Source organism: Heptranchias perlo, chromosome 15 (genome assembly GCF_035084215.1).
Source record: "Heptranchias perlo isolate sHepPer1 chromosome 15, sHepPer1.hap1, whole genome shotgun sequence".
Taxonomy (NCBI): Eukaryota; Metazoa; Chordata; class Chondrichthyes; order Hexanchiformes; family Hexanchidae; genus Heptranchias; species Heptranchias perlo.
Window position 1 is genome coordinate 47,154,196 of NC_090339.1, and position 20,235 is coordinate 47,174,430.

Genomic DNA, 20,235 nt, shown 5'->3' on the forward strand with positions numbered 1-20,235 from the left:
ACTGAATTTCAAAAGTTATTCATTAGGTGTGAAGCACTTTTGGACATCCTGCAGATATGATAAGGTGCTACATAAATTTAAGTTCTTTCTCTTTGACCTGTAGTCTTAGGGGATCATCTTGAAGGTTTTCACACCTACCTCAAATGTCTTTGACATGACCTCTCCTTCCAATAATGGAGATCTGTAGTTAATAGTTCTGGTACTAAGAGTATATGGGTGACTACAAGCATGCAAGCTTTTTATGTTACCAGTAATATATTTAATTTTCTATACTTTTCATTGTCACGGTCTATAAGTTGATGGGTACTATTGTTCTTTATCAGGGAAATCAGAGTGGAAAGTAACACCGGTGAGTAATTTTAATATTAAAAAAGCTCAATTTTTATACATAGTCCAATCAATAGAGGGGCACAACCATTAACCAAATGAAACACATTGGGGTTGATTTTAAATCCCCCCATCTGGTGAGAATGGTGATGATAGGAGGCATTTAGAGGGTGGGGGGAGGGTCACGCTGCGTTCCTGACGCATTCCCGCCCCGTCATTGTAACTTACCTCAGAACAGGCACAGGAGGACTTTACATGGAAATGATGCGGTCTTTTTTATTCACGGATTCAGGAGGCCTACATACTGCCAACCCCGACAGCCCTACCATAGCGGGAGACTTCGGTGTGGCCAAAAGTGTCAACAAATGTTAGTTTTATGTGGAATCCTTATGGGTCAAGAGGATCAGAAATGCTCCTCCGGGCTCCTCAAGGTGTCCTTGGGCCTCCCCAGCCTTGTCTCTCCTTCCCACCACTGAGATCATAGAAATCATAGAATCATAGAAAATTTACGACACAGAAGGAGGGCATTCAGCCCATCGTGTCTGTGCCGGCTGAAAATGAGCCCCCAGCCTAATCCCACTTTCCAGCACTTGGTCCATAGCCCTGTAAGTTACAGCTCTTCAGGTACATATCCAGGTACTTTTTAAATGAGTTGAGGGTTTCTGCCCTTCACCCAAACCCCCTCCCCAGGTTTAACTTCATCCTGGGAATCGCTCCCTTGCCTTCCTGGCGTCCTAGGGTCCCTGACCTGATTTCTGTTCCCATCCGCCAGCCCAGACGTCACTCCTGCCGGTTTTTGGCGGGAGACAATGCTGGAATATTTAAATGATGCCTGACAGCTAAAATGGCTCGTAACTCACGCTGAACTCCCCATGGGCGTTTCCCTCCCGCCTCGCCCTCTCCGAGTTAAAATCGACCTCCGAGTCCCTGAAATCACACTGTAAGACACTAATATGAATGTTTCACATGATTCATCTGAAATTTCTCTCTGCTATTTTACTATTAACCTATTTAAAATAAATGGGTTAACACCTGAGCTATGACCTAATTCCAAGGCTGACATGTTTGTGGTCAGGTGAGAAATTTTGAGACAATCCTTCAGAAATCATCCCTGAATTTGCAACATATAAACCTTCAATTTTAAAGCAAATAATGAAATAATTAAAAATGAGCACAGCACATTCTTCTATTGTTTAAATGATTTTTATTTGCAATACTTTAGGTCAAAGCTTCAAACTCCAATTTTTTTGTTGATTTTCTTTTTTACACTAAAGACACTATTCATGCACAATCCACAGTTTAAATGAATTACTTCTATTGCTTCGACTCGTCTGAAACACTTGGAGACCAGACGGAACAAAAAAATTAAAACAAAACATAACAAACCAACAACATAGCTGAACGCTGAGGTCTGGGATTGTGTGCGCAACAAAGTCATTTCCAGCATTTCCCCAAATTAAATTAAAAATTGTCAAAAGGAAAAAAAAAATTCCAGAGTACCTTTTTAAAAATTCATTTTCACAGTAGAAGAAATTTCACATCAAATGTACAAGTAACACTTCTTCCAAAAGAGGACATACAGGCAAAGAAATAGAAACAAAAAAGATGTCATGATACGTTGAACAGCAATGTTTAATCCTCTTCCATCTCTTTTATTTTCCTATGGTTTGAATGTATAACATTCAGCGTCTCTTGCAAATGTTCTTAAAATACTCTCATTAACTACAATTAAATTTTCTTACACATTGAAATGAACACGTCAGTGACAATTATATTTTTATGATGGTTTATAGGGAAGGTAATGACGACTCACATTGCCAAACAGATTTGAAAGGGAGGATAAAAACATAGAATGAATCTCATTTAAGGAAGGTGCATTAAAAAAAAGTTTGCTTTAATTTTGGCCTAAGCCTTCTTAAATCAAAGTATTGTTGGAATGCTTACAATTAGCATTTTCTTACACTTTTATAAATCTTGACCTTTCAAAAAATAAAAAAAAGTATTTGTGACTGTGGTGCTTATGAGGCGGACTCGCTGACTGAAGAATGAATTCCAGAATGATCAACTAACAACATTAGGGACAGGTCAATTGTTTTTTTTAAAAAAAACTACTGCAAATTAAAAAAAAGTTTGCTTTTATCCAGTTCCTCTCCTTTCCTGAAGGCACAGTCTCATGATGGAATACAGTTGAAAGGCACCAGCCAGCCAGCCTTCGCCACCTCATTCAAGTGCCTATTTTTCACTGCAAGTCTGGATAGTGTCAGCAGACAACTGGACTGTGAGTGCATCACAGCTCTGCCTGGTTTTGTCCTCATTAGATGCTGACACACATACCCTTTCCAGCAGGAACTACTAGACAGCAATCAGGAGCAGGAAACTTGGCTGATTTTTAACCTCCCCTCCATGGCCCAAAGATGGGTGCTGTTGCTAATTATAGCACCCATATGGAAATCAGCCAGCTCAGCACAGACTGGGGATTGAACCTGGAACCTCTTGGTCTACATGGCTCAGTACTACACTGGTGCTGCACTTACTAAATAACTCTTTTGTAAAGCAAGTAGTTTTTCCAGGATCCACACGACAAAGAACTAAAGTGTTAGAGATTTTAATTATGATGCAGTGTTCCCTTAGATTTGGTTAAAAATTGTACAAATCAAAATAAACCTTTCTTACAAGGGAAGAAAAACATCAAAATTAAAAAGCAAAGCATTGCTCCAACCTCCCGTTGAAATTTTATATATAAAAACATTAAAGGAACTTCTTCCCTTTGGTTGGCCTTTGAATCTGGTATGTTTGGAGTGAATGAGCTTTGACACATCCATACTGGAGTCTCAGAAGATTCTCAATACCATAGCAATAGAAAATACTGAACATCTTGTCCTTTTCCCGATTAACAGCTTTCCCAGAAGTACTTTATTTTTGTGATTTAAAAAATAATTACAAATGGTTTTCTGAAGCTTGTGTAAAGGTTCTGCATAAACCTTTGAAAAACAGAGTTCATGCGGGTTTACAAAAAGCATTTGATCTTTCTTTGATTTCTAACTGCAGTTGGTTGGTAATGCAAGAAGAATTCGCCCTCCTTCCCCATCTCAGTAACGTTTCCTGTAGGTTCTATGGCTCGGAGATAAACTAGGAATATTGCTGGATAAGCTCAATATGTTGGGAGCTCGCATGCTCTTATTCAGAAATGTATGTATACATTATAGGTATGCCTTCAGCATCGACATGTTAGCACGAACCCCATGAACCACATTGGGTACGTCAGATTTCCTTCCTCATTTCATACTTTAGGAACCCTCACCATTACTATTCATCAAGATACCACAGAGAACAAGTTCATTTTGCTCCTCTGGTTTATTTAATGTTAATCAAAATGGCTCTGCCACTGATGAGTGTGTGCGCATCAATGTTTTTAAAGTATCCATTGTGATACTTTTAGCTAACAGCCATAGCTGATTGTATGTGTTGGAGGAGGGGGGTAATAATGTCACCGTGGGACCAACCAGTTAATTCACTGAGATAAAGAGTGATTATATCAGGAGTAGTGGGGAAGGTCTGCAGTACCCTGATCCCCATATGAATACTGTTTTATGCAGCAAACTTCTTATTTTCTAACCTGACGTAAGGGCCTACGAGTGATTCCGAAAGTTAATTCCTTCATCAGCTGTAATAAAGACTGCTTATTCTGTCCATCCCGATTCTGTAAAATCTTACATTTTTATTTAAATCTCATTTGTAAGAAGGTAGCTGGTTATATACTATGGATATTTCTGGTAACAGGACTCCACCTTGGAGCCCTCCATACAGCCATTAACAGTTTAGCAGATGCTCTATGGTGACAAAAAGCAAACAGGATCTCCACAATGGATGTCTATTTCCAATTGTCAACATCAATGTCTTTGGTCTGTTTGCAGACCATTGAGTGCCTTTTTACTCAGTCCCAGGTGAGATTGACATGCCATGTTTTAGACCTGCCCCAACAGGAATCTCATGTCAGTCCAGCATGTCTACCATTTGGAAGAGCATATGAGGGTGCAGGGGACTATGTGACTTCACTGAGAAGGGGTAGAAGTTCTCCAAATGATCCATTTGGGGTACAAAAACTACCCAAGTCACACCTAAGGTTAAGCACATAAACCTTCATTTTCCTTACCCCCAGAGATTATTTCTCCTTTAAACTAACATGTCAGCTCAGTAGAAAGAAAGAGCTTCTGACAGAGATAAAACAATGTAGTCATTCAGTGCAAAACTTAAACTGAAGTGCCTGTAAACAGTTCATGAAGGCTTGAGATCAATTCATTATTGAAAAGAATATGCAGATGGGCTTTTCTGACAGAATAAGCCACTTTTTAAAGTTTACATGCTGAAAAGATCCTAGTTTTTCACCCCCATTTTGGATAGTGCAAATACTGAAGCTTTGTTTGTCAAACATGAGTCAGGTAGTAATCCTGTTGAAAGGATGACTTTTCTGACTACTCAATGGCATTTGGATGGGGGATGAGGAAGAGCGGTTGACTCATTTTTAATTCGTATTTTTTCATTATCGTTAGATATCAGGTTGCCTGGGAGACTAGTTTATAGAACTGTGGAAAAAACCCAAATACTATATATAAACATACACAAAATACTTCTACTTCAACCCTTTTAAGTTTCCTTGCAAAATGGTTCCCACCATTCTGAGATAGATTCATTATAAGCGGATTTGGTCTTTCTCCACTTGGACAACGTAACTAACATTTGGGTTCCTAGCCATCTCCTTGTCATCGTACTGGGACACAAAGGGATCTTCCCTTTGCCAGGACTGGCTTCTACACTTCCAACAATCTGCAATGTCACCATCAAGCCCACCTTTATCTCATGGCTTTTCATCAATAGAAATGGAACCTTTCCAGAATACTGTAGTTGATCAGAAAACAAAAATATCAAGATAGCCAACAGAAAGCCCAACAGTTCCAATTCCATTATCAATAAATATTAAGACAATATACTAAAGAAATATTAAGAGATAGACTTGAAACCTGTAAAAAATACATATATACACAAAAGAATGAAAACTTTGTTCATCACAGAACAGTGAATGTGTTATAAAGCAATACCAAAGAACTTAAGGCCTCTTTATTCAGTCTGACAGAGCATCTCTCTTTTGGAAGCATGGTATGGTATTGTACCCACTGGAACGTTGAATTATCCAGACATTTACTAAACAATCATGGCAATGTCTGAAGAGGTTTTTTTTGTTTGTCAAAACTGATTTTTCTGAAAGGCTTCACTCGATTGCTACAGCTTGCAGCAATGAGTCCCCTAAGCCGTGACATTTTACAAATGTGTCAAATCTCTACTTAGACCCCCAAAACGACCAAATGTTTTAAATTTTTGAATTTTTTTTATGTTGTGGGGGGGGGGGGGGGGGGAAGAGAAAAGAAAGTGAAAAAAAAAATCACGATGCCATATCAATATGGGCAACTCTGTTTGAAATTAAGACTTCAGATGGGACCAAACAAGGTGTTAAGATGAGAAGAGACATCATTGTAGTACCCCATCACTGTGCTATCTTTCTCTGTCCTGCAGCGGAAGGAAATCGAGGTTTCTCCAGGTGAGACACGGTCCAGCTCTGGTTAGCCCCTCTTTGAAGGCAGGAGGGAGGGGGGAGAGGGGTGACGTTGGAAACCATCCCTTGCTCTAACGGTTGTTTTTAACTGCCTCTTTAGCTGCAATTATCAGAGGGGTGAGGCTCGAGAGTGGCTTTGCAAATTTCAAGAACGGATGCTGAAAAAAAAAACATAATATATTAATATAAAACTAAGAAGGGGCAACAGAAATGTACAGCTGCAACTTTGTCAGAACTAACGATTGACAAGTATGGAGGCAAAACTGCACGGAGATTGCAATAATTAGATTTTTCATACTATGTTGTTAGATGACGCTAAGTAGGACAAAAATAAACAACCAGAACAAGAGAACTTTTCAGTGGAGAAAGCAAGTTGATTTATAAGAAAACTTAGCTTCGACATTGCATATACTTTAAAACATTTTTATCCAAAATAATTTCTTTTACTGTTACAAATTTTTAATTGCAATGACCCAATGACCTAATTGGCCTGGAAACTTCTCGGAGCTTCTCCCGTTCCACCGCCGTAACTTTGCTGGAAGTATGGCAGAAACCTTGTTTACTCACAGAAATGGGGTTTCCACCACACTTGCGGCAAAGTTATGGAGCGGGAGCAGCTCTGAGGAAATTCCGGGCCAATGGCACTGCAGTACTCATTACACTGAAATACATCATTGATTCTTGAATGCAAAGCTCAACTAGCACCAGCCCAGGTAGAGACCAGTCTCAGCGGGTTTTCTCCACACTATACCTTTCTCCATATAACCAGCTCAAACACCTCACAGTAAGGCCAGATTCTGTGCTTTCACTTACAATGTGTGTGTTTCTCTCTATAGCTGCTTTGATCCTGGCGTTCATTTAGTGTGAATTCCTGTGCTATCGTGACATCACAACAGTTGCTGCTGCTCCCAATTTACAGATTGTAAAAGTGATGCTGTTTTATTGGATTAGGCAAACTGCAGAATGGGCCCAATTGCATCTTTGTTAATCTAAAACAAATAAAGGGATTCTTCGATGACTCGGCAAATGAGTAGCTGAGCCAGGAAGTTGCCAAGTTTAATTCTTGATCTATGCTGAGTTAGTTGATCTTCAGGTGGAAGATGCTGCAAATTGGCCTCAGTTCATCTGGGATTATGGAAACAAAAAAAATGGCCAGGGTTCCCTCTCTGGAACATCATTCAGCAATTCCTGCTGGAACTACATGTTTGTAGATATCAGGGGAGGGCAGGATCAGGCATGGTTGTGATGCTTCCCTGCGACTGAATAGTCAGCCAGCGTTCACTGCCAAGGCTCATGTGTCAATAATGTCCACGTGGGCAAGGAATTAATCCTGTCAGGGGAGGATGGGGTGCAGACAATTATAGGAACAGGAGTAGGCCATTCAGCCTCTCGAGCCTGTTCCGCCATTGCCCTTGCTAACAAAAATCTATCATTCTCAGTTTTGAAATTTTCAATTGACCCCCAGCCTCAACAGCTTTTTGAGAGTGCCGACAATTGGCAAGGGATGGAAAAGCAAAATTTGTAACACTGGAGGGGAAAAGCAATTTAATTTTAAAAAAACATTCTTTCTCTAAACAGACCAATCACATTGATAAGAAACAGACAGGTTCCAGAAGGATCTTGCAGCGTTTGGAGACCCAGCATGCATATTTTAATACAGCCTGATGAAATTTAAAAATACAGGGCTCTACAAGATGTCTGCAAACTGGAAGCTTCTTTATTTGTAAATGTTGCGCTGCTCACGATGAGTGAGGCCAGTGCTGGAGAATGGAACACAATCCATTACTGGCACATAGCAGCAGCATCAAGCATTCCCAGATTAGGTTTTGCGTAATAAATTGGAGAGTTAAGCTTCCCCAACTCTGCATCTGCCTCAGTCTCTGAACAGAACCCTCATTGCACCAGGGTGACATTTTTCATTTCCCCAAGTACTTAATCTGAATAGTTAAAATATGAAATATTAGAAAGGCTTTGCTTCACAACCTGTAGAAGCTCCTTGGCTGAACCTCGACGCTCCACGTCCATCTCTAAGCAGCGATTGAGGAAGTCCCTGAAGACTCCCGAGAGTTTCTCTGGATTCTGTAGTTCTGGAGTCCCATTGGTAGCAATCAAATACAAGGCCTAATAATCAAAAGCAACATCAACAGAAGAGCGATTAGCAGAATATGAAGAAGCTGTCTTTTAAGATACATATAAGCATTTGAAATCCATAAAGGATGAAGATGTCTACCAAGCCCAATTGAAAAAAAATTCAATCTTTGAAAATTCATCTTTAAACAGTGAATGCTGGTGAGATTGTTAGGGGAAATGAACTGGAGAGTTATGGATCCTGACAATATAAGGTAGCTGAAATAAATTGCAAAAATGGATGCTGGAACACTGCTGTTCAATGTCTCTGATGGGTAATTCCACATTGTGATGTGGCACTAAGCCATACAGACCAGAAGGTCCCGGGTTAGGTTGGTTCTGTAGTGAGTTAGCTGATTTTAAGCATGACAGCAGTTGAAATATTACAAATGGCCTCAGTGCCCCTGGGTTAGGGAGGGGCAGAAAAAAAAATCAGCCAGACTTCCAACTCTTGATTACTATTCAATGTCCTGTTGGAAAGTGAACGCCACTTGAGGACATAATTGGGCTTGGCTGCGATGCTCCAATGGTTTGCTTGTGAAAACTGTCGTCAAGCCAATTACTTGAGAAAAAGATGCATTTAAGGGGAAGCTAGATAAGTACATGAGGAAGAAAGGAATAGAAGGATATGTTGATCGGGTGAGATGAGGTAGGTGGGAGAATGCTCATGTGGAGCATAAACACTGGCATAGGCCTGTTGGGCCAAATGGCCTGTTTCTGTACTGTAAATACTATGTAATCCTATGTAATATGATGTTTCAGAAAACCCGAACCGTAAGAGGTAAATGAGTGTACAATATTCAGCAAAAAGAAATAATGAGATAAAATACAGGGACAAGAATGTTAAGATGAATCATTATTTTTTAAGACCATTAAAAAAAATCCAGGACTGAAGACCACTCTGCCTTTCAAATTGACCATTTAATTAATTTCTAGCATTTCTAATGAAATATCGCAGTTATGTCAGGGCTTGTTGGTGAGGTTGACAAGCTAACCAACTCCGGTGTACAGGTCAGATTTTGAATGCTAACCGCACACCTTTAACATTTATGCTGCCAGACAGTCAGGCATTACATATTCTGTCCATCACTGACTGACATTTAGACAGCCTTGGTCCACAGTACACGTAAGGATTGTTAACACCCATTTGATGCATGCAGCTCTGAAGCTCTGTTCCTGCTTGATATCCTAATCAAGTTAAATCAAAAATCCTAAATCAAAAGAAAAATGATAAGAGTCCCTACAAATGGTCACTGATTTATGTACTAACACAGCGATATTTTAAATGAGAAATGTCAGACATACTCTTGAGGAAGTGGAATTAACAGTACAGCATTAAGTAACCAGCACAATTCCAAGAAATAATTCTGGAGGACATTGCTCAAGTGGTGATGGACTACAGGGAAATAAATCAATGTGAGGTACACAAGCACTGTAATTTGGACTATATTATGAATCATTTATTTTTCATGATAAGGGCAACTAATTTGCTGTTGGTTGCTCAGAAACCAGCATTTTCACAGCCTCTGGGAATTTTTATACACATTTTCTGTCCTTGGCTGAATTGGCATCATGGGAGGGTACAGCAAAATATTTGGTCTATTGGAATTCTACACGATGGGAAATGATTTTGTTCAATGGAGTTCTACACAGCGAGCGTGTACGGGAAGCAGTTTTGTCCATTGGGATTCTATAAACTGGTTATCTTTGTTGTTATAAAACTCTGAAACATTTTGTTTGCCTAATTTCTTCAAAGAAATTAACTGAATTTCAAAGTGGAAAATATCCTCATGAGGATCTTCTAGTGTTCATGAATTTTCTGTTCATCTTTGCTGTCATAATACAGAGTTGGGTAAAGCTCTGTCAGCAGCCTATTTATTATCTGAGACTGCATTTTCAAGAGTTTACCAAGAGAAGTTGAAAGAACGTGAACTCTTTTAAACATTCATCGCAGTTCCTTTCAACTTCCCTGCTCCTTCTAAGCTCCAAATACATCTGCTTCCTTGGCTTTCCCCCTTCCTGCATCCCCAGTGTTTTGAAATCAAGGCTCGTCGCACGATCTCAAACTCAAATTCATTCTTTCTCAAGTTCTCTAAACTGTACAATTCCTTACCTTCCTCAGTCTCGCCGTACTCCCACAATCGTTTAAAAACTAAGCTTGGTGTTGCTATCAATATTTCTTGACGGTGTTCAACACTGGGAAATAGCTTGCTTCATTTTAATGCTGTGCTTGAATATTGTATATTAATTTGTAAGGAATACAAATAAAGCACACATGGACACAAAATCTTGGTCCTTTTCATGGTTATTTTCAAGGAATAAATTTGTTCAACTGCTCAAAATAAACAAGTAGGGCAAAGTTACATAGAATTTTCAGCACAGAAACAGGCCATTCAGCCCAACAGGTCTATGCTGATGTAAGTTATGCTTTTAGATTTTATGCGAGTCATTTTCCTTGGTTTCAGCAACTCTTGTCACTCCCATAAGTGGACCTTGCATTCCCTATGAACAGAGTGTGCCTTTTCCTGTAAAATCTCTAGGAAAGTGCAGTGAGACACATTGGTCGAACAGAGAACCTTTGTTACTGCATGCCGGCTTGCTGGAATATATTGTGGGCTGCCACGTGATCTTATCTTTGGTAGGTGGTAGAACCTGCCTGCTATCAAATTTAGCTCAGGCTGTAAACTACTAAACGAATTTATTGAATATAAAACACAAGAACAACACTCAGTACAAACAATATAATTATGCTAATTGAAAACTTTACTAATTTCTTTGAAAAGTCAAAAACAACAAAGATGCTTCTATTGTGCCAACCCTAAATATTAAACTGGCCCTTGAAACACGATTGCTTTACTTCTTATGTGGCTCTTTGTTACCACGGAATCCTCTGACTAGTGCTGTGACTCTGCTGACCTCAGGCCTATTAGAGGTTTGCACAGGTGGCCAAATACAAGTCCACGACTGGAAGCACCCAGCCACAGAGCTATCCATCAAGGCACCACAAAGAATCATGGCTCTGGCCCCCCTCACTGATCTGACATATCTTTATCTCAAATATAAATGTCAATTAAAGCTATTTAATTAAAAAGAGCTCTACAGGACGTCAATGACATAGGATGTTTGAACTGAGTGGAATAGTTTGATCCGTTAATCTGTGCCAAACACTGCATACCAAAGTCTTTCTGAAAACTACGCATGTCTCTGCCTTGTTCTGAATATCAGCCAGACTCTAATGTATGTTCCTTGCAGCTTGAAAAATCATCTGACAGAAATGACTTTAGCCCCATGTGTACTGTGGTCAGCAAGAAAGATCAATCAACCAAAATGCTCCATTTTGTCACAATTCATATCAGTTGAAAACAACTTACCCTGAGAGGGTTTTCATTCAGATAAGGCGGTTCTCCTTCAATCATTTCAATTGCCATAATTCCTAATGACCATATATCCACTTTAGGACCATAGGCTTTCCGTGTGACGACTTCTGGTGCCATCCAGTATGGCGTCCCCACCATTGTGCTCCGTTTGTTCTGCTCAGGGGTGATCTGAGCGCAGAATCCAAAATCCGCTGCAAATTAAAAAATAATTCAAAATATTAATAGTGTGAAATGTACTGCAGCAACTGATCTTTGCCGACCATTCAGTATGGAGAATGAGCAGGCCAATTGAAACCAAAAAGCTATTTCACAACTCCATTACACAGCTCTATCCCTGGGATCAATGAGGTGAAGTTATACTCACCCAGAAAACAGGAGAGAACTAGATTTTCCAATTGAGGCAAGTAGTCCCATGTTCCTTTATGTTAGATACTCCACCAGCTAGTTATTTTTGTGCACAGGCACAAAAAGTAATCAACATGGCTAATGAAATGTTGGCCTTTATCTCAAGGGTGTTGTAATTCAAGAGTGAGGAAGTGATGCTTCAATTGTACAGAGCTTTGGTTAGTCCCCGGCTGGGGTACTGTGTTCAGTTTTGGGCACCGAATCTCAGGAAAGATATATTGGCCTTGGAGGGAGTACAGCACAGATTGACCAGAATGATACAGAGGGCTAAAGGGTTAAACTGTGAGGATAGGTTGCATAAACTTGGCTAGTATTCCCTTACATAATAGGAGAATGAGCAGTGATCAGATCGAGATGTTGAAAATGATAAAGGGATTCGATAAGGTAGATATTATGGAACTATTTCCATAATAGTTGGGGTCGGCCATTTAGGACTGAGATGAGAAGAAATTTCTTCACTCAGAGGGTTGTGGATATTTGGAATTCTCTACCCCAGAGGGCTGCGGGTGCTCAGTCGTTGAGCATATTCAAGGCTGAGATCAATAGATTTTTGGACTCTAAGGGGATCAAGGGGTACGGGGATCGGGCAGGAAAATGGAGTTGAGGGCGAAGATCAGCCATGATCTTATTGAATGGCAGAGCAGGCTCGAGGGGCCGTATGGCCTACTCTTGCTCCTATTTCTTATGTTCTAATGTTCTTATTTCATCTGGTGGGGGAATCCAGAACTAGGAGGTAGAGGGCTCGATTTTAAACGTAAATTGCGGGTGCTTTGGGAGCGGGGGCGCTGCAAAATTTGCAGAAATGCAGAGCGGGTTCGGAAGCCGGCTCCAACCCACTGACTTCCGAGTTCCCCACAGACACACCTGAGTGCGCACGGGCGTCCCGAATCCGGAAGTCCTGCTGCCAATTAAAGCCGATGGGATGATAGTTAAAGAACCAAATGTACCTCATTGAGGTACTTAAGGCACTTTACTTGTGATATATTAGGTAGTTAGAACAACTTACCCGAGCAACTTTCTCACAGCTTCTGATTCACGCCTGGTGAAACCAAATAACTAGCTGGTGGAGTATCTAACATAAAGGAACATGGGACTACTTGCCTCAATTGGAAAATCAGGCAAAAATAAACAAAATAAATTAAATAACAAACCATTGCACAAAGTTAAAACATAAAATCCACCTACCTTTCCACCCTGCTCCGATGTCTCCTTCTCTGATCTCCCCTTCTTCCCCCCGTCGATCTCCCCCTCTTCACCCCCCGATGTCACCCCAATCTTCCCCTCTTCCCCCCGATCTTCCCCTCTCTCCACCCCCCACCCCGCTCTTCCCCTCTCCAACCCCCACCCCGATCTTCCCCTCTCCACCCCCCCGGATCTTCCCTTCTCCACCCCCCCGGATCTTCCCCTCTTCTCCCCACCCCGATCATCTGTTCCAGTGCTGGATGACGTCTCGCTCTCTCTCTCTCTCTCTTTCTCTCCCCCCGCCTCACTTTGCAGCTCCTGTCAGCAGCCAGCCTTCAATCAGGCTGGTTGCTCGGCCCAAAAGAACTTTAATCACCATCAATTACGTTGCGATCGCATCGGAAATGGTAAGTTTTTTATATTCAGGTTTGCCACGCGCACCTTCATCTCCCCCACTGCCAACCCACCACCATTTCAAAATTGAGCCCATAATCTCAAAATTGGAGCTAGGCCACTCAGGAGCGAAATCAGGAAGCATTTTTCACACAAAAGGTAGTAGAAATGTAGAACTCTCTCCCCAAAAGGCAGTGAATGCTGGGACAATTGGAACTTTCAAGACTGAGATAGGTAAATTTTTGTTAGGTAAGCATATCAAGATATATGGAGCAAAGGCATGAACATAAGAATTTTATTTTGTTTCAATGAGATCACCTCTCATTCTTCTAAACTCCAGAGAATATAGGCCCATTCTACTTAATCTCTCCTCATAGGACAACCCTCTCTTCCCAGGAATCAATCTAGTGAACCTTCGTTGCACCCCCTTCTAAGGCAAGTATATCCTTCCTTAGGTAAGGAGACCAAAACTGTACATAGTACTCCAGGTGTAGTCTCACCAGAGCCCTATATAAATGCAGCAAGACCTCCTTACTCTTATACTCCAACCCCCTTGCAATAAAGGCTAACATACCATTTGCCTTCCTAATTGCTTGCTGTATCTGCATGTTAACTTTCTGTGATTCGTGTACAAGGACGCCCAAATCCCTCTGACTACCAACATTTCTTAGTCTCTCACCTTTTAAAAAATATTCTGCTTTTCTATTCTTCCTACCAAAGTGGATAATTTCACATTTCCCCACATTATACTCCACCTGCCACCTTCTCGGCCACTCACTTAACCTGTCTATATACCTTTGCAGCCTCTTTGCGTCCTCCTCACAGCTTACTCTCCCACCTGGCTTTGTATCGTTAGCAAACTTGGATACATTACACTCGGTCTCCTCATCTAAGTCACTGATATACGTTGTAAACAGCTGAGGCCCAAGCACTGATCCTTGTGGCACCCCACTAGTTACAACTTGCCAACCCGAAAATGACCCGTTTATTCCTACTCTCTATTTCCTGTCCGTTAACCAATCCTCAATCCATGCTAATGTATTACCCCCAATCCCATTGTGTAACTACCTTTTGTGTGGAATGAAAATAGAGTTGAGGTACAGATCAGTCATGAGCTAATTGAATGGCTCAAAGGGCTGAATGGCCTACTCCTGTTCCTTTGTTCTAGGCTCACAATGGAAGAAATGCCACCTCGGCCAGGTATCAGAGGGTGGTTGGCATCTTTGGAACTGTGCCCTAGCATAAGTCATGGTCCTCGGGTGAGGGGTTGGCGGAGGAGGATTTTTTAAAAAAAACTAAAGACATAAGCATGCAGCAGGCAATGAATTGCTCCATTTTCTACATACTTAATTTAACTGATCCATCCATTCCCAGTAGAATGTTGTCACTCTTGATATCTCTGTGGATGACCTGATTGGAGTGTAGGAATTCCAGGGCTTGCAAACACTATTGGTAGAAAAGAATAACAACATCACATTAAGAATTCTTTCCTTTGGCTTCTGTAAACATCCTCTTGCACAGAAAGGGCTTAGTTTAATTTAGTTTAACTATCATCTAAACAGGGCTCAAAAGCCATTTCAGAAGCAGTGTTCTGATGAAAGGTCATCGACCCAAAACGTCAACTCTGTTTCTCTCTTCACAGATGCTGCCTGACCCGCTGAGTGTTTCCAGTATTTTCTGTTTTTATTTCACATTTCCAGCATCCGCAGTATTTTGCTTTTGAATCAGAAGCATTTAGCTTTTTTTAAGCTGTAATCATAATCACTCCATGCTAATACCGCTTTAAAATAGTGTACGCCCTAATAATGAATTAGTCAGTAAAAGGCCGCCCTTTACTGCAAAATATACTCTTTTTTTCCATTCACATACCAGGCAACTTTTAGGACTTGAGTAAGAACAGGAATTTAGTACCATTTTTAATTAAATGATGGGATGTTTTGTTCTACAGGCTCACACCCATGAGGAACTGCCCTTTCCAAACATAGCGTTTACATCTTGCAGAAAGAGACTTTAATTATCTTATTCTGGGCTAAATTTAAAATCAGAACCTAGAAATGAAAGGATAGTGTGTTACCCTCTGCACCACCCAGATCCTCAAGCTAATGAGGACTTACTTTTTTTTTAAGCTTAAAAGAGTCAGTTGAACCTGTTGTGTGATGCCATTTGGAAGATGTTATTAGGCAATATTGCTTTCTCCTGTCTGTCTGAATTTCGAATAGAAGGACTGGAAAAACCATGGGTAGGGTAGGAGCTATTACTTTCCAGCATTGGGAAGACAGAAAAAGACAGCAACTCAAAGGCTTGCAAATAACACCCGTGTGTTCACCACCCCATCTCCAGTCAAGCATTGTGCCATTCTCTGCTTTCCTGCTGCACCAGATATTTCTGGGCCAAATTCAGCTCGTCACTGCTGCACTGACAAGCTCCTCATTAAACCACGTCTGCATTTTATTTATTTAACTTTTTAAAACGGTTTCCATTCCTCAGGTTAAAAGTTCAGATTTTGTCAAGTGAACTGTTAATCTGGTCAAAACATAAAGGAAAAGAAAAAAGAAAAATGTAGAACTGGGATTATTAATCTCCTCAGTGGGCCTCAATGGAGTGGGAGAGCAATTAAAGTAGGGCTGCACCATTTCCTGCCGATCTTCAATTTTAACGCCGCTGGTAACGGATGAGGTGCCCACCAGGCTCAGGTGGCAGCCTCATGCATAAATGCTAATTGGGGTCCTATGACGTCAATTGGACCCCGAAGGCATTTTAACTACGGCCTGAGTGTGCAAGCCATCAGGCTGAAGCAGGTCGGCAACTGATTGGAAGGATGAACACATCCTCCAGGTGCCCTTCCGGACCCAACAGGGTAAACTTCTCCTTCTCTCCCGCGAGGCCCTCCCTAAACCCCCTCCCCACCACTCACTGAAAGCTGGTGGGCAGCCAAGAGCCACCTGATCTTCACCTGCCAGCAAACGCTCCGCACCCTTTTCCTGCCCGTTCCATGTGGTAAGTGGTCCAGCACCATTTAAATGATGCTCGGAAATTAAAATACCCCAGGTCCAAAACTTAGGCCAGCAAGTGTGTTTTGAAAGATGGCATCTCCGACAGTGCTAACAGTGCATCGCGAGTCCTAACAACCCTCTGCGGAAAAACACGTAGCTTAAGCTCTCCCTTCATTCTTTTGGTGATGAGTTTAAATTTGTACCCTCTAGTGGAAATAGATTTTCCCTATTTACCTGATCAAAATCATATTAGCATGTAGTTGGGACAGGTGGTCACTCTGCACGTATGGTTTTTTCAGCAAGTTTCGTCATACTCATACATCCATCAGGATTAATGATGAGATAGTGCTCTATTTTCCTCCACAAACAGACCATTAAAGCTGGACAGATTTCTTTAAAATTTATTACATTATTGGTTTCTTTACTGAAAGAATGTTACAATCCAATTTGAAATGTCACCCATGTTGCTTGCTTGTAAAACCATTGGAATGGAAATGAACCATAGTTCTCAGGTTGTTCTGTTGCTTCCTGTGACAGAGGTGGTGGCTCTTTAATATATGACAATTTCTGGAGGGGGGGGGTAGAACCCTGAAGAATGCAGTCATGCTTTATGCAAAATCAAAAGATTCTACAGGAAATGGATAAAGAAAAAGTGTGAATCTGTTTTTTTTTCCAAACAGGACACAGCGTATTCAGGACATTTTCCTTATTGCTATTCCATCCTCTTTTTCTTTAGTCAAAAGTCATTGGACAAATCAACATTTGGCCACAAGGTGGTGCCAAATCTCAAATTGTTACCACCACTATTCTGAAAATAATGATTTCCCACTTTGTTAAAAATAATTCTAATTTTGCAATTTGTAATCCTATGTGCTAATGTCTGATTTTGCATGTGTACATTGTCCATTCTACTATTCTGCTAAAAGACTGTGCAAATTAGCAACAAAGGACATTGCACCTTGTGATGCACATGGTTCAAGCTCTAAAATCCATTAAAAACTTCATGTAATGCAGTTCTGAAAGATAATGTTACTTCCTGAAAGCATAACAAGCCAGGTTTAAGTCTGGATGGGGAGGTAAAAATCAGTTGGATCACAATCGATCCATATAACAAATAAGTTTGATTATTTTCGATTCGATTCACTCCACGTGATATCAAGAAACAGCTGAGTGCGCTGGATACAACAAAGACTATGGCCCCCGACAACATCCCAGCTGTAGTGCTGAAGACTTGTGCTCCAGAATTAGCCACGCCTCTTGCCAAACTGTTCCATTAAAGCTACAATACTGACATCTACCCGACAATATGGAAAATTGCTCATGTATGTCTTGTCCATAAAAAGCAGGACAAATCCAATCGGCCAATTACCGCCCCATCAGTCTACTCTCAATCATCAGCAAAGTGATAGAAGGTGTCGCTGACAGCGCTATCAAGCGGCACTCACTCACCAATAACCTGCTCACCGATGCTCAGTTTGGGTCCCACCAGGACCACTCGGCTCCAGACCTCATTACAGCCTTGGTCCAAACTGAATTCCAGAGGTGAGGTGAGAGTGACTGCCCTTGACATCAAGGCAGAATTTGACGGAGTGTGGCATCAAGGAGCCCGAGTAAAATTGAAGTCAATGGGAATCAGCGGGAAAACTCTCCAGTGGCTGGAGTCATACCTAGCACAAAGGAAGATGGTAGTGGTTGTTGGAGGCCAATTATCTCAGCCCCAGGACATTGCTGCAAGAGTTCCTCAGGACAATGTCCTAGGCCCAACCATCTTCAGCTGCTTCATCAATGACTTTCCCTTCATCATAACGTCAGAAATGGGGATGTTCGCCGATGATTGCACAGTGTTCAGTTCCATTCGCAACCCCTCAGATAATGAAGCAGTCCGTGCTCGCATGCAGCAAGACTTGGACAACATCCAGGCTTGAGCTGATAAGTAGCAAGTAACATTCGCGCCAGACAAGTGCCAAGCAATGACCATCTCCAACAAGAGAGAGTCTAACCACCTCCCCTTGACATTTAACGGCATTACCATCACCATCAACAGCCTGGGGGTTACCATTGACCAGAAACTTAATTGGACCAGCCACATAAATACTGTGGCTACAAGAGCAGGTCAGAGGCTGGGTATTCTGTGGCGAGTGACTCACCTCCTGACACCCAAAGCCTTTCCACCATCTACAAGGCACAAGTTAGGAGTGTGATGGAATACTCTCCATTTGTTGGAGCTGCATTGGATGAGTGCAGCTCCAACAACATTCAAGAAGTTTGACACCATCCAGGACAAAGCAGCTCATTTGTTTGGCAACCCATCCACCACCTTAAACATTCACTCCTTCCACCACCGGCACACCGTGGCTGCAGTGTGTACCATATACAAGATGCACTGCAGCAACTCGCCAAGGCTTCTTCGACAGCACCTCCCAAACCTGCGACCTCTACCACCTAGAAGGACAAGGGTAGCAGGCACATGGGAACCTACCACCTGCATGTACCCTCCAAGTGACACACCATCCTGACTTGGAAATATATCACCGTTCCTTCATTGTCGCTGTATCAAAATCCTGGAACTCCCTACCTAACAGCACTGTGGGAGAACCTTCACTACGCGGACTGCAGTGGTTCAAGAAGGCAGCTCACCACCACCTTCTCAAGGGCAAATAGGGATGGATAATAGATGCTGGCCTTGCCAGCATGCCCACATCCCATGAATGAACAAAACATTTTTTTGTCCAAACTGCTGTTGATACTCATTGTCCTTGTGGGGATTAGAAAGGGTCGTTAGCCCCACGATATGACCTTTGGGGCATTGTTGGGGGGGGGGGGGGTGGTGAAGAGAGAATGGAAAGGTTACAGTTGGGTTCAGAACCAGATAGGGAGCTTTGATCAGGGGTGCAGGTGTAAAGTGGGGCGAGTTGAGGGACTATTCTGACTGATGAGACAAGGAATGGGATGTTCCTTTCAAATGGCATTTTAAAAGAGGGTCTGTCATCCTGGTAAAATGACAGGGATGCAAATTTTACCAGGCATTTATAAAGAGAGATGCACTGTGGCATTATTTTGTCACTGCTCACCTGTGTGCTATATTTTATTATACAATGCCAGAAGATGATCAATAAGCCACAAAAAATGCATCACAACAATTCTTGCATCAGCATATAATGCAGCTACTGCAGTATGAACTTTCTGAGCAGAAAAAAGTTGGTTCCCGAATTGAGTTTTTAGAGTGCACTTTTTCCGGCTCTTCCAGGATCGAAGTGCACCGAAAAGGTTAACAGAAAGGGAGGTAATGCCCGTGTTTACCAACTCCCCTGCATTCAGCAGCTGTCTCATACATGAGATCGCAATTTCATGCTGCCTGTCTGAAGATTGTGAATACCAATGGGATCCCTTCCTTTAGAAACAAAAATAACAGAAATGCTCTCACAAAAATGGTTTTGGTGCGAGATGACTGTCTGTATGTGTGGCTGACTTGCAACTAAAAACCAATTGCCCAATGTTGACGGTCCCTTTAAATTGCAAGTTACTGTACAATTTAGACAGATTGGACTGAATAACTACATTAAACACAGTCCTAATTAGTCTTGTGTCACTGACAGGTCAGTTTTTCCATTTAACAAAACATAGTGAGGCTCTTTGTGTTGTCAGACAAATTCAAAGAACACCTATTTTAGCAGCTGTTCATTATCAATACAGCTTAGAGGTAATTGGAGATCTGTTCCAATATAAAATGGTAAAAGACAAGAATATTTCAGATTAACCAGTCTGAAGCTGCAATATCCTAGTTATAAACTGTTGAAAGTCAACTTTAAAGGAATATTCTCCA

The 20,235-nt window shown here is 41.5% G+C and overlaps 1 protein-coding gene across 5 annotated transcripts in view; it reads right to left on the reverse strand.

Moving 5' to 3' along the window:
- Nucleotides 1–1,524: 1,524 nt before the first annotated feature.
- LOC137333062 (serine/threonine-protein kinase PAK 3) overlaps nucleotides 1,525–20,235 on the reverse strand; it is a 188,931-nt gene continuing 170,220 nt past the window's right edge. For all 5 annotated transcript variants that reach the window (XM_067997164.1, XM_067997163.1, XM_067997160.1 and 2 more), the window contains 4 exons: nucleotides 14,766–14,865; nucleotides 11,434–11,630; nucleotides 7,919–8,056; nucleotides 1,525–6,093 (listed from right to left, as the gene is read on the reverse strand). In XM_067997164.1, the coding sequence (XP_067853265.1) occupies nucleotides 6,007–6,093; nucleotides 7,919–8,056; nucleotides 11,434–11,630; nucleotides 14,766–14,865 (522 nt within the window). In that variant the 3' untranslated portion in view covers nucleotides 1,525–6,006. The remainder of the gene's footprint in view (nucleotides 6,094–7,918; nucleotides 8,057–11,433; nucleotides 11,631–14,765; nucleotides 14,866–20,235) is intronic.